The sequence below is a fragment of the Balaenoptera musculus genome, chromosome 5 (assembly GCF_009873245.2).
Source record: "Balaenoptera musculus isolate JJ_BM4_2016_0621 chromosome 5, mBalMus1.pri.v3, whole genome shotgun sequence".
Lineage (NCBI taxonomy): Eukaryota > Metazoa > Chordata > Mammalia > Artiodactyla > Balaenopteridae > Balaenoptera > Balaenoptera musculus.
In genome coordinates, this window is record NC_045789.1 from 110,498,441 (window position 1) to 110,516,394 (window position 17,954).

Consider the following 17,954-nt stretch of genomic DNA (forward strand, 5'->3'; position numbering starts at 1 on the left):
GTCTGGGCTCAGCAAGAGAGAACATCGGAATCATGTAGCCACTCCTGCTAGTGGGGAATGCACTGCGGATGGGGGTGGTAGCAATGGGAGCTGAGGCCTCCACACCTTGTGTTTGCATCTTCATGCTGTGGACTGGCCAAGCTCCTCAGAAATAGGTCTGAAATAAGGAAAGACTGAGTGGGCCTGAGGGGTGCATCTGAGAGTAAAAGGCATTTATTTTTTAACTGCTCAGAGGCTGTTGATTTGTTTACTTTCTTTTTGTTTTTAAGATTTTTTTTAAGTGGTCCATTGTTAAAAATCTTTATTGAATTTTTTACAATATTGCTTCTGTTTTATGTGTTGGTTTTTTGGCCACTGATGCATATGGGATCTTAGTTCCCTGACCAGGATCAAACCCACACCCCCTGCATTGGAAGGAGAAATCTTAACCACTGGACCACCAGGGAAGTCCCAATTTCTTTACTTTCTGATTCTTAGGTTTAGATGGATAAGGATACCAAGTAGCTAAGTTCTGGCTAAGTGATTTTTTTTTTTTTTTACTATAATTAGGAATTCCAATAGCACAGAATAACCATTCTTGTTTCTTCCTTCTTATTTTCTATTAACAAAGAAGAATAAACATCTATATTATACAGTTTGGGAAGTTTTTTGGGGAAGGTGAGGGAGTCATTTATTCAGGGAACTCACTAATGAAAAAGACAATAAATAAATAAAACAAAAATCATAGACATTTATAGAAAAAAATAGATATAATTTATATATTTTATTATACATAAAATATATAGCATAACATATTAATATGTTAATATATTAACTTTATTATGTATCAGTATATAATGGTATATATTAATATATAATATTAATAATATAAATATATATATTTCTATAAAAACCCATAATTATATTATATATATATATATACGTAAGTATATGTATATACATATACACATACACACATATTATATACATTGAAGAGATGAGGTCTGTCATTGAAGACTTGAGCTCGAGTCCCACTCCTACCCCTTATTACTTATATGTGATCCTTAAGATACTATTTCCTAATCTGTAAAATGGAAGACAATAATTGCTCTGCATAGCTCAAGGGCTTGTTATAAAAATTACATGTGATAATGTAAATACTTTATAAAATGTTATTCAAATTTTTAACTATTGGGGGTGCTAAATATTTACTTAAAAGAATGATTCAAGTGAATGGGTTCAAATGGAAGAGACTGGAAAGGCTTTGTTGATGAGGTGAGTCTGACACTGAATTTGAGGTAGAGAGAAAGGTGTGATCAGTGGAAAGAAGCAGGTTCGGGAATCCCACGTGTGTTGTTTCAGAACTGCGCCAGGGTAAAATCTATAGTTTGCTTGGCTGTAGCAAAGCTCATGAGAGCTTGTGAGTCGGACAGTTACTGAAGGCGCAGTTGGTGGTGGACATTAAACTCCATGATTAAGGAGCTTTAATTTGATCTCAAAGGTAATTAGGCTCCACTGCTGGGCTCTGGGAGGGGTGTTACCTGAGGTCAGCAGCAGCATTCTGAGTGCTAGCTTCAGCCTAATTTGAAGCTAAAGAACAGCAGAAGATTAAGGAGATTAAACAAAATACAGCCCTCAATCCTCTATGTTTTGCCTCTTCCTGAAATGACCTTTTAAGTGTTTAGTGTCTGAATTCGGGTCACATCATCAGCACAGCCATTCAGAGACGAATAGTGATTGCTTTCCTGCCTATGTTCATCATTGAATAGTAATGTATATTGTTAATAAGTATCATTAAAACCATCATCAGTATGGTATAGTGGAAAGAATACTGACCATCTATTTGAGTTCTAACTCTGAGGTTGACTGGAAATTCAAGGAGAAACCAGATAAAGGAGTTAAGTTGCGGGTTTCATGATCACAGGTTTTTGTGCATGTGTTCCAGATGTTTGTAGCACCCCTGTGTTGTAAAGGGCACCAGGTTAGGTGCTATTGGGACTATAAATGTGAATGGGATACATGTTTTATCCTCAGAAGCTTACTGATTAATGAAAAAGATATATACATATATATACATAATTGTGATGATGTTGATGATTATAATAAGAACACACAGAAGAACAGGAAGAGATAGTAGAAAAGTACAAAAAAAAAAAAAGATAAATAACATTGGATCTAGATGAAGAACAGAGCAATTTCCTGTACCCTAGACACTAATTGTTTTCTCCGTAAGTCAGTTTGAATCTCCATTAACATATCAAAAGCAAGTATTAAGGTTTGAGAATCTTTAGAGGTATAAATTTAGAGGAATTTACAACAAACATTTGATTCTGTATAGAACCCTAATTTTTTTTTAAGTGAGGGATCTCAGAGAATATCTACTTCGACACTTTTATTTCATGGAAACTGAAGTCAAAGGGATAAAGTGATTTTATGTAAAAGGCAGGACGAAGACAGAACTCAGTTTTCCCAATTCTTAATGCAGTGGTCGTCTATCATACTGGGTTTGGAAAGATTTTTAAAGGGGATATTTACAGGAAGCATAATCTCTCAATTTTTGGTTCCCTCAAGAAAGTAGTAGCACTTTGGTGCTATTGAAAGGCTATTAAAAGGTGCTATTAATCAGGCCTTTCTGGATTTTTGTTGTTGTTCATTTGTAAACGTTATAAAAAATACAGTTAAAACAATCACATGCTCTTTTTTAGAAATTTGAATTAGGTACATTTTGTCTCCAGTACATTTGTGAGTTTCAGACTTTAGTCATTTACTTTAAAAATTGGGGTCATTTTGGTTTTAATTTTCTTAATTAAAATTTTGATATGTGAAGCGTGTAGGAACATGAAAAACAATGTTACTAAACATGCGTAATTGGCATAAAAACCGTGGACAGGAAACAAAATTTTTGGAATCAATATCCAAAAACTATTCAGTGTAGGGCTTCCCTGGTGGCAGGGTGGATAGGAATCTTCCTGCCAATGCAGGGGATACGGGTTCGTTCCCTGGTCCGGGAAGATCCCACTTGCCACGGAGCAGCTAGGCCAGTGCGCCACAACTACTGAGCCTGCGCTCTAGAGCCCACGAGCCACAACTACTGAAGCCTGTGCCCCTAGAACCCGTGCTCTGAAACAGGAGGGGCCGCCACAGTGAGGGGCCTGCGCACCGCAGGGAAGAGTAACCCCCGCTCACCGCAGCTAGAGAGAGCCCAAGCGCTGCGACGAAGACCCAACGCAGCCAAAAATAAATAAATTTTAAAAAAAGTTTTTTAATTATAAAAAAAACTATCCAGTGTAAATCTTAACTGACTTAGTTGACAATATTGCAACAGTATTAAATAATTGTGCATGTAATTCTATCAAGAGATCTGAATAAACAAGTTTAAAATAACTAAAGAAATAACATAGATTAGCTAAAAGGAGGCGTACATAACTGAGGTGAAAGTGGGATATTCCATTAGTACTTTAGGCCAGTGTTTCTCAAAGTGTGGTGTAAAGACTCCAGCGTCAGAATCATTCCAGATTCCTTTCCCTTGATGTATCAAATCAGAATCTCTAGAGGGTGACATGCCCTCCAGCTGGTCTCAAAGTACATTAGAAACATTTTCAAGGGGGCAAGGATATGTTTCTAATGTGCGATGCTTTGTTGGTCAAGAAAAGTGTTTAGTAACTTGAAGTAGAAGGAAAGGGGTAGAGTCAGCGTGAGGAGCCGCCTTTCTAAGCAGACAGAGACCAGAGAAACAAACCTACGTGGAGGACCGTCTCAGCCTCTTGCAGTACTGTGCTCAGGCTCTCACTGGCTTGTTTCTTGTGTCTTTCACAGCAAGGCTGTGCTTTTAGTGGGCTCCTCCCCTTACTCACAGGCTCTCACTGATCTCAGCTATGCCGGGTCTCCTGGTGCCTGACCCCAGTCCTCTTCCCCTGCCGTCACCTATTGCCAGAGCTCTGGCCTCCATAACTACATGCACCTTGAGAGCTGCCCTCAAATTCAAGCTTACCTCTGTATTTCCCAGAGCATTTCACAAAGTCATTATTAAAATTGGCAAAAAAAATGAGAAGGAACAAAATTCGAACAGGGATATATGTGTTACTAGTTTAGTCCTTGACTCTGGCTTTGAAAACCAAAGGTACCAAGTTGGCCATTTGTTGTTCAATGTATTTGGCTAATTTAATCCAAGCACCTACCTTACTGAGCAGATTTTACTACTCGCCCTGGGCTATTTTGTCAAACATGGAATGCTGGCAGCAATAAACTCAGAAACTTGGGGATAAGACATATGGCAGTGGTATATACTGTCTGAAAGAAGTTGTTCTTTACATAATGATCCTAAAAACAGATAAATATATAGATCTGACCTATAAATATCATACTTAAGAAGAGATGTTCTTCGTTTTGCAGCCTTTTTTGCTTCTTAAACAGATATTTCATTTTCAGCATTTCTGTTTATTGCCTTATTTATTTTTTAAATAAATAAATACTTTTGATAAAAGCAGGTCAAAAAGAAAAAGCTATTAAGTTGTGCTTAGTGTTCGTAACCCAAGGAATGACATCTCCATGTAATTAGTATGTCCTGTCCCGAGAGCTACTGTAGGAGAGATACAACTAGAGAAATAAATGGGCTTCAGAATGCTGAGTAATCTGGGCTAATGTTCGACCCTAGAGCAGTGCCACCTCCGTGAGACAACATCCCTGCTGATGTCATGGGAAGATTAGAGTTCTTAGGAGCCATGAGGGGATCATGCATTGCTCCTGTCAAAACACACCTCCACTCCAAATTAACCGCCTTCTCTTTTAGATCAGAAACTCTGCAAACTGAGGAAAGGTAACTGCAGAAGCAGCACGTGTGGGCAAGAGCCTAAGTCCCGTGTGTGCATGTGTGCAGAGGGATACGCTTTAAGCCAAGATGGAAAGAACTGTGAAGGTAATGTGTGGTGAGCAAGCACAGCCCACCTGGGCCAGTGGCTGGTCTTCAGTGGGCAATCCAGAACCTCCATGTGAAACCAATTTCAAGTTTCCTCCTTTTTTCCCCCAGAAAAGCAATTTTATTTTTTCCCCAATTTTAAAGCCCTTGTAACACTTTCAGGTCTCCTTTATATCTTGTGTTCCCAGATCAGATACTTTCAGAGGCTACTCAGGGATTGATATAAGGCAGGGATTCTCTGAGTGGACTCTACGGAGCTCTGTGGGTTTGACGGTGTGCAAAATGTCAGTATTGTCAAGTTTTTTAGGGGAGTAGTTCCGTAGCTCTCATGAGATCCTCAAAGGGTATGTGACTCCCACATCTCATCACATAACTGTTTGGTAGGAATCCTGAGAAACGGCACCTTGCCTCATTATCTGGGGCTCGTTCTATTGTGAGACTCCAGGCTCGATGTAATTAACCCAAGGAGAAATGCCATGTCCTTTCTCCTGGGACGTCCAGTGAGTTACCGATGAAAAGAATCCAATGGCTGCAACATATATTCAGTGGAATTAGTTGGGTTGAGACTTCAGGTCAACCTGGCATCTGCCTGTTAACTGCAGTCCTCTGCTTACATGGGACTAGTGGGCAAGAGCCATAGCATAGAACAGTGTTCTGGAAGGCTGGGTTTCAGCCAGAGTAAAGCTGCTAGGGGATGTTCCCACATTCAGGTGAAGGGCTCCTGTCAGCATCGAGAAAGCTGAAGAGCAAAGCAGGGGAGGTCCTGCCCTTGTCAAGAACTTTCTAGGGTCCTTGCCTTAAATGGCTATATCTTTTCAGGGGAAATAGTACTACTTTATCCCAAGAGTAATTTTAATATGAAAATCTGTATTTGAAAGTATAAACTGTGACAGTTTAAACCATGGCTTTCATGATAATTGAACTAATTTCTTTCACTCTTTGTTAGAGTAGCAAAAACAGTCTTGCCATGGTCAGTTACAGCAGATAGAGGTGTGAGATACCCTATTGTTTGCTGACTTATTAGTGATAACTACAATTTATTTTCAAAAATAACCATCTGATTGTTTTACTGTTGTTATGGTGTAGATGTCAACGAGTGTGCCTTTTGGAATCATGGCTGTACTCTTGGGTGTGAAAACATCCCTGGATCCTATTATTGCACATGCCCTGTAGGATTTGTTCTGCTTCCTGATGGGAAACGGTGTCACCGTAAGTCACAACAAGTATTTATTGCATTATTTCCTCCATTTTCACTGATGTTTCTAAAGGGGCTATGATCTGGGTTGGTGGTCCTCGATCAATAGTATGCATCAGGAGTACCTTGGAGTTTTATTTTGGTTTTTTAAAATGTAAATGACCAGACTCTATCCCAGACCTGTTAAATCAAAACCTCCAACAAGCATGTATTTATATATTTTACTGTTTATTTATCCATATTTTATTATATTTCATTATATATCTCTGAAAGGTAAGCATGTAGAAAACATAATCATGATACTATTACATCTAAAAAACTAGCTCGAATTCCCTAATATCTAATACCCAGTCAGTTTTCAGGTATAACCACAATACCATTATCATAACTAAAAAAATTAACAATAATTCCCTAATAACATCAAGCATCTAGTCAGTTTTCAAATGATCTTAAAAAGTTTTCAACAGTTGATTTGTTTGACTAGGTATCCAAACAAGCTCCGTGTGTTATACTGATATTAGCTGATACCTCTCTCTCTTATCCTACAGATTCCCTCTCCTCTTTTTTTCCCCTTGCAAGTATTTGCTGAAGAAACTGTTTTTTTCCTGCAGAGTTTCGCACACTCTGGATTTTACTGAACACACTTCTAAGATGTCACTGTCCTTCTCAAACTTGTAGTTAGATCTGCAGGCTTGATCAGATTAGGCTTTGAAACTTTGACAATAATAATTCATTGGTATGCTTATACTTCCATGAGGAGACACATAACATCTGGTTGTTTCTCCCTCTGTCATCCGTTCTAAAGTTCCCCAATGGTCTTTCTTCTTCTTTTTTTAAAAAACAAACTCTGGACAGTTTTACTGAAGAAAAAATATGCATGATTTACTTTTCACCAGTCCATTCTGGCATTCTTCTAATGCTGTCAGAATCACCTGGGTCAATAATAGCCAGTGTGCATGTTACTGACCCTTTCCAGTCAGTCCTCACAAGGGTCCTCCTGCCCGGCATCGCTAGTGCCAATAGGACGAGACCGAGTTTGGTTCAGAAGCAAAGGAAAGCTTTATTACTGGACCAGAGATTGGAGAGATGCGAGCTCCCCTCCATAGTACCCGCTCCCCTGACAGGCCGTGGGCAGGGCTGCTTTATAGGGTTCTCCACAGCTGGGAGGGGGCGGAGTTCCCACTGGGCACACACAAGCGTGCTGCTCAGGCTCCAGGTCGCAGTGCTGGGCGCAGGGTCTCTGCACACGGCTGTCGCTGCCATGTTGAATCGAGGAGTCGAGCACAGTGCTTCTGCATACGGCCCATCGAGCTGCAGTATCAGGTGCAGCAGTTCTGCGCTGGGAACTCTGATCCCATGTGTTAGGCGCAAGGCCTCTGCACACGGCCCCCTACATGCAACTGAAACGAGACTAAGCCCAAAGAAGAGGTTAGACTTTATCTTATCACCTAGATTCCATCTTATTTTTCCCGAGGACCCCAGTGGGCTTTGCCAGTGACATAGATACTCTAGTATTTTCCACATGCTGTGCCCAATTCAATATTATTGCCACCGTAGTGGTGGCCACCAGTTTGGGCCAACATGGTGTAGTACTCTATTTTAGATTTCCACAAGGCTGGGCATTTGTTGGTGAGGATGACCAGTTTCTCTTTGCCTTGTCTGAACATTTCCAGAATCTGCTGGTACCTGCAGCACTTACTTTCCACTTTCTATAATGAGTTGGAGCGTAGAGTTGATCAGGCCCAGCAACTTTTTCGTCTTCTTTTCGGCCACCATTTTTCTGCCTTAGGGTGGGACTGCCCCCAACCGAGAGCAGCTGCCAAGACTGCTGGGAGCAAGAAAGAGCCCAGTCTTCTTTCAGGGAATGGTTGTAGTGGTCATTAACACTCATTTCCTAGATTCATTATTTCATCAGGGGATTTGAATGATGATATCTAGTTCTAATATTTCTTTTTAATCATTAATTGTAATACCTTTATAAAGAGAATGTTCTCTCATTAACTATTTGGTGACTTCAAGATACAATTCTTACAGTTAAGGCAGTATAAATGATGAATTTTTTTCTCTTTGTTTACTTATATTTAGGATAACTTTGAGGAAACTAGAGTCATTTTCCAAAGTTAGAAGTCCTTCTTTAATTTGTTTTAGATTTGAAACTTTTTCTTTATTTTTATATCTCCATTACCACAGCAATTCATAAATGTTCAATCTTTAACTTATTCTTTCCAGGATATCATTTTTTTTGTTAGCAACTGAATTTACCAAATTTCCATAAATCTGATTTAACACTAATCTTGACCTTATTTTTCATTAATTAGAATTAATTTCCTGCCCAAGCAATGTGTCTGAATGCAGTCATGATTGTGTTCTGACATCAGACGGTCCCATATGTTTCTGTCCTGAAGGCTCAGTGCTTGAGACAGATGGGAAAACCTGTAGTGGTAAGTTTATTTACCTATCGTTTGTTTGAAAACATTCATTTTCTAACTGACACCTAAAAATCCATCTACTGACAAAGGAGAATAGATTTTCCAACATTACACATTGAAAGATATTTATATAATGGATTAACATATGGATTTAAATAAGATTTTTGTGTTTTGTTTTTAGATAGCATAGTGTAGTGGTTATGAGCAAGAGCTTTGAAGCTAGACAGCCCTGAGATAGCATTACCAGTTACTAGCAGTGTTGTTTTGGACTAGTTACTTGCCCTCTTTTGGTCTCAGTTTCCTCATCTGTGGAGGTTAATGATACCTGCCTCCTGGATTTGTGACCAGCATTAAACAAGATGGTGGATGTGGAGTGCTTAGCCTGTTCCTTGCACCTATGAATACCTCCCTACTTTTATCTTCATAGAGACTTAAGCATATAGAGTGAAGGCTATAACTCAAAATTAGCAAAGAGTTATGTGTGACATTTTTTTAAATAAAAAGAGCAAAAGAAGTCAAGAGACCAAAAATATGAGAGAGAAAAAAATATATTAATCACTAGGAAGAATTAGACCAGCTGCCAAACTCATCAAAATGCATTTTCTATTCCAGCCAGCTGCCAGTGTGCTTGTTCACAAATTCAGTGATAGAACAAGAAGACAAGGGTCATTGGGATGTGAAGGATTAACACTGAAGATGTCAGGTTATAGGGAAGTAGAGTATGGTGACATTTTCCTCCTAATCTCTGAAAAATAAGCTTGATTGTGACGGTATGAATGATTGTGGAAATGGTTTTAAAAAGCAACGTATATTTGGTTCACCTTAATATTTTGATGAAAAATTGATATATTTTTAATAACATAGCATCATTACCAAGGAATTGTTTTTTGTAGGTTGTTCATCTCCCGATAATGGTGGATGTAACCAGCTCTGCATCCCTCTCAGCCCAGTGTCCTGGGAATGTGGCTGCGTTCCGGGGTACGACCTACAACTGGACAAAAAGAGCTGTACAGCCTCAGGTTAGTGCTGTGAACATTTGAAAGTGGGTCTCTGCAAAAAAGATTATGTGAAAAACAACATTTTATTTAGAAAGTGTTAAATTGCTTTTGGCTTCTGCATAGAAAGTCTGATTTTTTCATTTTTGGAAATGGAAAACACATCACATTATAAATATAAATAACATAAATTAATATTATATAAATAATAATTCTGTGTTTGAGGAACATTTTGAAGTTAATTAGCGTTAAGCAAAGATTTACTATAACATCAGGTATGGCATTCCAGTATATGTGAAAGTCATAACCAGAATAGTCTTAAAACAATTTATAGTTAAGGGGCATTTAATAAATATTTGTTGATTGATTTGATTTTTATCTCTCTGGTGAATGTAATAATCGTAATACTTTGACAAGTTCTGTCCTTTTCATGACAAAATTTAATATAAAGTTGTGTGCTTCAACTATTTTTTCATCTTCTAATATTACTTCTCATGTCCTTCAACAGCCTTGGAAATCCTAGATTTATGCCAAATTGATTTAATCTCTCCTGGGGTTCATTATGCCTGTAACCTGGGATAACATAATGATGAGCCTACAGAGTCTGCCTTAGACCCCAGTACTCTTAACTTCTCAGGGCCTTAGTTAATATAGCATAATCTGAGCTCTGAAAATTATCAGGGGTCTAGTTATTAACTCACATAATCATACCTCCATTTTAAAAGTGTCCAGACCAGAGAAGGGTATTTTTTGGACATGAATTAATACAATCTGCTAATATTAATGTTTCAATATGTGTGAATCAAGGAGATTACAGAGCATAAGACTTACATCATTTAGTTAAGATGTTTGTTACTTAATACTGTCTCTTTCTATAAGTAATTTGTATTTTAAAAGCAGGCACCTAGACAGGGAGGAAACCAGTGATGAAATTCTGGCCATATGTCACCTCATGGGAAAGGAAGTCTTCTTGCCTCTCTTAACCTACACCGTACTGGTGGGAAATTAAGAAACAAGTACTGCAGAAATTAAGGAAGAGGGTACAATGAACGGGAAGAGTCAGAAGTGCCTTTTGGGTTCCAAGGCATATTTTAAATGCAACCATATTTAAATTTGGTTATTAGGACCACCACCGTTTTTGCTGTTTGCCAATTCTCAAGATATTCGACACGTGCATTTTGATGGAACAGATTATGGAATCCTGCTCAGCCAGCAAATAGGAATGGTTTTTGCCCTAGATCATGACCCTGTGGAAAATAAGGTATGATTTTGCTGCTTGAACAGATGTGGCTGTGCTTTAAGGACAGAGTGGAGGATTTTATCCTAACAGATGACCTGGGTTACTTGAAAATCCTCTGCTAAGCTCAGAACAATTAGGCAAAGAAAAATTTAAATGTAGATATTAAAACATCACTTGAGAAAGTTTTAAGGATGTTTCTGTTATCATAACCTTACCTGGTTCCTTGCTGTGATTCAGCCATTTTATTGGGGATAATTTGAACAGAATCTGAAGTTTAGTTTCCTCTTTGGAAATGAGAAGAGGAAGCTAGCACAGTGCCATACACACAGGAAGAGCACCATAAATAGGTTTTTATTTATTTGTGTTTTGGGAGAAATAGGAGGTTGAGGTGCAGCATAGGAAGTATGGATTACTAATTTGCATTCAATACATGTCCTTAAGGGAGGAAATTCAGTGACCTCCTAACCATGAAAACCAAGAAACATAAGTTTTACAGCTCATGTGTGAATGGCAGTCTAACACAACATTATTTATATAATAATTTTACATGAGGTTTTTTTGTATAAACATTAGAATTTCTAAATTATCAACCCAATCAGCTGACCGTTTGGTCTTTAATTTCTTGTTATCTTTATGCTAGGTTAGAATGTGCTTGAAATGATATGTTACAGTGTCTTCTGGAGGTTAATCAGCCAATAATTATGAAGTTACATAGTTATTAATCTCCCTCCATAATGATTTAGTTATTACTAGATGGTGCATTAATTCCTAGAATTTTAAACCTTGTGCTTTTGTTTCTTCCTGATTTGAAGCATTCTGGTAAATGGCCAAACGAGGCAGAGTGAAGCAAATTGATTCTGTGTTTAATTGGTATGGATTGATAGCCAAATATAACTACTTTTGCAAATAGAAGTTTTGTAATTAAATACTAGCAAGCAATTCTTTTTTTTCCTATGAACTGAATCTATTTGACTCCATAGAAGAATTATATTAACAGGAAAAAATTAATAGAATCAGTTCAAGATTCATTTATTACCAAATTAGTTTTTTCCCACACAGTCAGTAGTTTTTACAGCTAGGTGAATAAGGAAACCTAAAATGAACTTTAAGTCATGTGGCTTATTCATGGTTTTTCATTTCTCTGGTCAATGTTCTCATTTTCTTGCTTCTCAAACTGTGGTCCTTAGACCAGTGACATCAACATCACCTGGAGCTTGTTAGAACTGCAGATTCTCAGGCTCCACCGTGACCACTGAATCAGAATATGCATTTTAACAAGATTCCCAGGTGATTCATGTACACATTTGAGTTTGAGAAGCAGAGCACTAGCAGAGTATTTTTTAATATAAGAAGTGCCCATTTTTGTATTATGGAATAGAACCTTTTCTATTTTATCCAGAAAGATGATAATCCTTTATTTAATTACCATTTTATGAATATTCTCATTACTGATGATAGGTTTATGTACATATATGTACTCACAGTTAATATTCCACATATGCTATCATTAAATTGTCAGCTAACCCATAGCAATTTTTTATTCTTGTACCTGTTTGATAGTCTGCATACTAGACTGAAAAAGAACTTTGCATCTTCAAGGTATGTTCTGTTGGACAAAATCTATTAATTAAAATGAAATTATCTACAGTTAGAGATGAAAGGAACTTTAGCAAATACCTAGTCTGACTTTGTCATTTTTATAGCTGAGAAAATTGAGATTAAATGACTTAACCATGTACACTGTTATTGGGAATGTAAATTGGTGCAGCCACTGTGGAAAACAGTATGGAGGGTTCTCAATAAACTCAAAATAAACCCAGCAATATAACCCAGCAGTTCCACTCCTGGGTATATATCAGAAAAAAACAAAAACACTAATTCAAAAAGATACATGCACCCCAATGTTCATAGCAGAATTATCTACAGTTTCCAAGATATGGAAGCAACCTAAGTATCCATCAGCAGATGAATGGATAAAGAAGATGTGGTACCTACACACACACACACACACACACACACACACACACACACACACACACACACACACATTGGAATACTACTCAGCCATAAAAAGAGTGAAATTTTGCCATTTGAAGCAGCATGGATGGACTTGGAGGGTATTATACTCAGTGAAATAAGCCAGACAGAGGAAGACAAATACTGTACGTTATCACTTATATGTGTAATCCAAAAAATACAACAAACTAGTGAATATAAAAAGAAAGAAGCAGACTCACAGATATAGAGAACAAACTAGTAGTTACCAGTAGGGAGAAGGAAGTGGGGAGGGGCAATATAGGGGGAGGGGATTAAGAGGTACAAACTATTATGTAAAAAATAAGCTACAAGGATATATTGTACAACACAGGGAATATAGTCAGTATTTTATAATAACTATAAATGGAACATAAACTTTAAAAATTGTGAATCACTGTATTATATACCTATAACTTATATAATATTGTATATCAACTACACTTCAATTTAAAAATAAATAAATAAATAAAATGATTTAACCAAGGCAGTCAAACAAATAAGTGTCAAAACTGGGAGAGGAAGCTGTGTCTCCTGACTTGCAGCGAAGTGGAATCCTGTGGATCAAGCAGTAGAAGTTAAAGCTCAGCTTGCAGCCCCCATTAAACTGCTCATCTTTGTTCCCTTTCAGGCCGTAGAAGCCATTAGAATTCAAGTATGATGGCTTTGTTATTGACCAATGATCAAAGATAAGCACATTACCCATAGCAATAGAAATATGTGCCAGGCACAAGGCTAAGAACTTATATATGTAAAACTAGTGCGCTTCATAGTATTATCCCCATTTTACCAATGAGGAAACTGAGCCTCTGAGACACTGATAAACTTGCTTAAGTTTACACATATCTGGGAAGCAACCGAGGTGGAGTTCAGTTCCAGGTGTGTCTATCTCCAAAGCCCAGCTCTTAACTACTGTACTGTATAATATAAAGATTTACTAACCTCATTTGTATATATTCTACATTAAGTTTTTAAACAAATCAAACTGAAATGCCTGTGTTCTCTTTTGTAGATATACTTTGCCCATACAACCCTAAAATGGATAGAGAGAGCAAATATGGATGGTTCCCAGCGAGAAAGGCTTATTGAGGAAGAAGTAGGTGTGCCAGAAGGTCTTGCTGTAGACTGGATTGGCCGTAAATTCTATTGGACAGACAGAGGGTAGGTTTCCTCTTTCAGTTTTAAGCCACGTGGGAGGGGAGTGATTGGATAGGTAATACAGCTGGCCTCACTCTCCACTTTGAATGCAGGAAAATATTGCTGGGCACCTGACTGGGACCGGAGAAAAGATGTCCCCAGTGCTGTCCACAGTCCCTCCACCCCCTCCCCACCACCAAACAGGACATTCCTCCTTTTAATCAAGACTGTATCTTTCATCACAGTCTGTATCCATGGGCAAGTTTTGAGGACCAAGAAAGCAGCATGTGTTTTTGCATTTCAGGCTATTGGTTGTAATCAGGGAAACACAAAACCTGTCTGGATATAATCAACAAGCATTCTCGGAGCATCTGCTATGGATCAGGCTCTCTCCCAGGTAGCATGGGAGACACACAGGAGCGTGAGGAGCGCTCCATGTTTCCAGTCACCTTACAGTTTAGCCAGGGAGATAAGACACGTGTACACAGGGAAAACTAATACCAATGCTTGGTCTAAATCTCAGTACAAGAAATATCCTAAGGTCATGCATAAATAATTGCCAAATGAAGGATGGATACTCCCAGAGGGGGCTCTGGAAGGGGCTTCAGGGATCAACTTCCCCTTCATTTTACAGGTGGGGAAATGAAGGCTCAGAAAGGCTAAGTGATTCATTCAAGGTTGCACAACATTGAAGTGACAAGTCTTGCTAGAACCCACATGTTGGCCCTCAGTTAAGTGAGCATGAAGAGCTTCACACTGAAGTTGTGAGGAAAGTCCTCATGAGGTGGGAGAGATGGTCTGTTTCCCTCTGATGGGCAACAACAGGACCAGAGAGAAGTTGTGGTGTGTCTGTCCTCTGGGCATACTGCTCTTGGGGCTGCAGGAAGCACTGCTGCACTTGGTGTGTATGTGTGTGTGTGTGTGTTCGTGTGTGTGTGTGGCCTTGTGAGCCCCAGGAATGGGGTAGGAGAAGGGGGAAGAAGGAAGCGGCTGCATCCCTTGTGTGTGCTAATGAGAGCCCACTTCCTGCTTCTGAGCAAGAAGGAGCCAGCCACGGAGTACCTCCCAGAAGAAGGTTAGAGATTCCATGCTCTGGGATACTTTCTCAGAGTAACTTAAAGCTATGGAGTGACCTGGTGGCCAACCCAAACCTCTGGCACCTCTGCAACCTTGTTAAAGTAAAAGAAGAGAGAATTAATTAGGGTTTCACCTCTGAAATCAGTGGTCCCAACATAGAGGAAGAAGTCCCAGGGAGGGGGTTTATATGCTTGAGGGTAGGCTTTCTATGTCCCAGAAAATCTCTTTTGGTCTGGATAACCCATGGGAAACAAACAGGATTTTAAAAATGAGCCAGATGCATGATGTGGTGCCCAGTTACCAATAATATGGCATTTCTATAACCAGAGTGAGTATATTTTAAATAATTCATTCATTCATTTGTTCATTCATTTAACCGTACCTTCATTCCATTCCTTTATCCTTTGGGTATTTATTCATTTACTGAATAACTGAAATGCACCAGATACTGCACTAAGAGCTTTATATCCATATTGACTCCCCTAAAGGTAAGTCTTCTTATCCCCAATTTAAAGATTAAAAAATTGAGAATCAAAGAGGTAAAATAACTTTCCTAAGGTCAAGCAGCCAGCAAGTACTGGATCTGGAACTTGAACTCAACAATGACCATTTCCAAAGCTTGTATTTTTGATAATCATAGTACATACTGCCCTCTACAACCAGGGTCAGCTAAATGTCCTCGACCCAGAGTCACATAACAAATGAAAGTCAACTTCAGTTATAACAATGCTAAAAATCTTAATAATGGCCTTCTCTGTTTTGAACCTACTTAAAAGGACATTTAAAATATTAGCTGCGCATAATAACAGAGCTTGTACACGGCTGTTCTAGGAAACGTTGATTAGGATAGCAGTTGTCTGCCACTTTTGACCCCTCTAAGGATGCTGGGTCTCCTCATACTTCCCACATTTGCATGGCACCTCTAATTTTACGTGTTTGATTAATAGCACCATAGTACCTACTGCTGAGGCAATGCCTTCAGGAGATAGACAGGCACCACCGTATCCTGGAGGACCAGACCTCAAATTCTCTAGTTCATTGACTTGAGTAATAACAAGCCCTTCTCATGTCCTCGGCAGCTGCTAAGAGAAAACCTTTAATTTGTCTGGAAATGAGAGGTTTATAGTTTGAAAACCTTAATATTAGCTAGAAATTGGATTTAAATAACTGGGATTCCAAGCTTGTGATATTAGATTATATAGTAACTCTTAACCAAGTAAAAGAACCAGAATGGATACTTACAGTTTACATTGGCTTAGGAAAAGACAGATTCAAATTAACATCTAAATGTAGGAAGGAAGCAGATTGATAATTCCACTGGCAGTGCTATTATTTAGTATTAAGGAATCCTGATTCCCAAAGTCAAATGCCTAGTAAAAAGAATCAAGAGGGAAACAATATATCTGTTTGCTCATCCTTTTGAGGTAACAAAAACTACCATGAGATAAAAAAATCACTCTTCTAGGGTTCTGGATGGACAACTCTTGCCCTGGAAATAGGGTGGGTTTAGAGGATCCCAGTGGTGGCACTGAGACCCATCAGATAACAAATATGAAGAGAAAGATACTCCACTAGATTAAGGGTTATGCTTGAACTCACGTGAACCCAAATGTCCGCCCTTGTCTTTGCTGTCTCATGACCAACACTGGAGTTCAAGTTGTGCTTTGTGGCTGAATCAGATAAAAGTGTGTTATTGGGTGACCCCCCTTGGGGAGCTTTGAGAGTAAATTCCAGCAATCCTGCCCGAGACAGCTCCAGAGTCGGGAGCTCATGTCGGTCTCAATTCTCGTCACCTTCCTCCTGCTCAGAACAGTAAGAATTTAGAGATGATGTAACAATGAAATCAGAACTGACAGTTTTATTTCCCCTGGTCACAAGCAAGTGGCTTCAGAATTCCTTCCGTCAAGGGAACAAGCACAGTGACAGTTGTGACGGAGTGAATTTGACACATGGAGTTCAAAAATACCTTCCACTTCATCTGGGAATAAAATTATCTTTTAAAAGTGGCGCTGGAGTATAAATGATTTCAAATTATCCACTGCCCTGAGTTGGTAGTTTGCAAAGTGGATTTGACCCAGCCCAGGCCCTGAGCCAATTTTACCTCTATCTCCCTCCTGCATATGGCCCATGAGGAAGAATAGATCAAGCCCCGGCCCCCGTCTAGAAAGGGCACTTGAACAAGCCACCTGCAGAAGGTCTCCTGAGTGTTTTGTAGCACAGGGAGGAGGGACTGGGCTTGCCCTGTGTTTCTGGGCAGGCCTGTTGCACACATTGCCTGCAAGAACGAGGAGTAGACCTTTCCAAATGTTTATCGAATGGATTAAAGATAGTTGTCCTTTCTAGTTTGCAGTAGGGAGACGGGGCGAGCAGGTGGCACGGGGTGGGGAAGGGAGGTTCTTTTTAATCTCCTCTGTTGTGGTCCTGCCTGCTCAGGGAACCTGCTGGGGCTCACCGTGCACTCCAGCCAGCCACCCACACCGACTCTGCCAGTCGCGTTCTGTACAGTCACTGTATTACGGTTCCCTCTCCCCCTCTTCCCTCCTCCTCCCTCCCCATCACCCACCCCCCCACCCCTGCTTCGGTCTCCCTCCCCTTTGCTCTCCAGCTGATCTCTAACTCTTTAAGGACAGAGCCGGGTTTTGTTTACTATTGTATCTCCAGTGCTTAGGTCAATCCCTGACACACACTAAGTGCTGAGGAAGTGTCTATTTGATAATAAAGATTTGTTTGACAAATAAATGGAAAAATTAGAAAGCAAGAATTTTCTCCCCTGCCAGATTCCAAAGAGTTATTATTATTTTTTAATGTAAAGAGTAGCAAAGAGTATTTCAGTACTCCCATTTGTCTTAGAATCAGATGGAAGAAAATTAAAGTCAGTGTAAGTCTGCTCCTACTGTCCTTGTGTTGGTTGTCTCTGTGGCCCTTCGAGGTCTACTCTCCTTCCTCCCTGTGA

At 39.2% G+C, this 17,954-nt stretch overlaps 1 protein-coding gene and 1 pseudogene across 5 annotated transcripts in view; one reads left to right on the forward strand and one right to left on the reverse strand.

Annotated features, from left to right (window-relative positions):
• EGF (epidermal growth factor) overlaps positions 1-17,954 on the forward strand; it is an 87,946-nt gene that overhangs the window by 34,979 nt on the left and 35,013 nt on the right. For all 5 annotated transcript variants that reach the window (XM_036852782.1, XM_036852787.1, XM_036852785.1 and 2 more), the window contains exons 6-11: positions 4,769-4,894; positions 5,981-6,103; positions 8,408-8,530; positions 9,412-9,537; positions 10,638-10,774; positions 13,800-13,948. In XM_036852782.1, coding sequence (XP_036708677.1) covers positions 4,769-4,894; positions 5,981-6,103; positions 8,408-8,530; positions 9,412-9,537; positions 10,638-10,774; positions 13,800-13,948 — 784 coding nt within the window. The remainder of the gene's footprint in view (positions 1-4,768; positions 4,895-5,980; positions 6,104-8,407; positions 8,531-9,411; positions 9,538-10,637; positions 10,775-13,799; positions 13,949-17,954) is intronic.
• Positions 6,972-7,926, reverse strand: LOC118895544 (annotated as a pseudogene).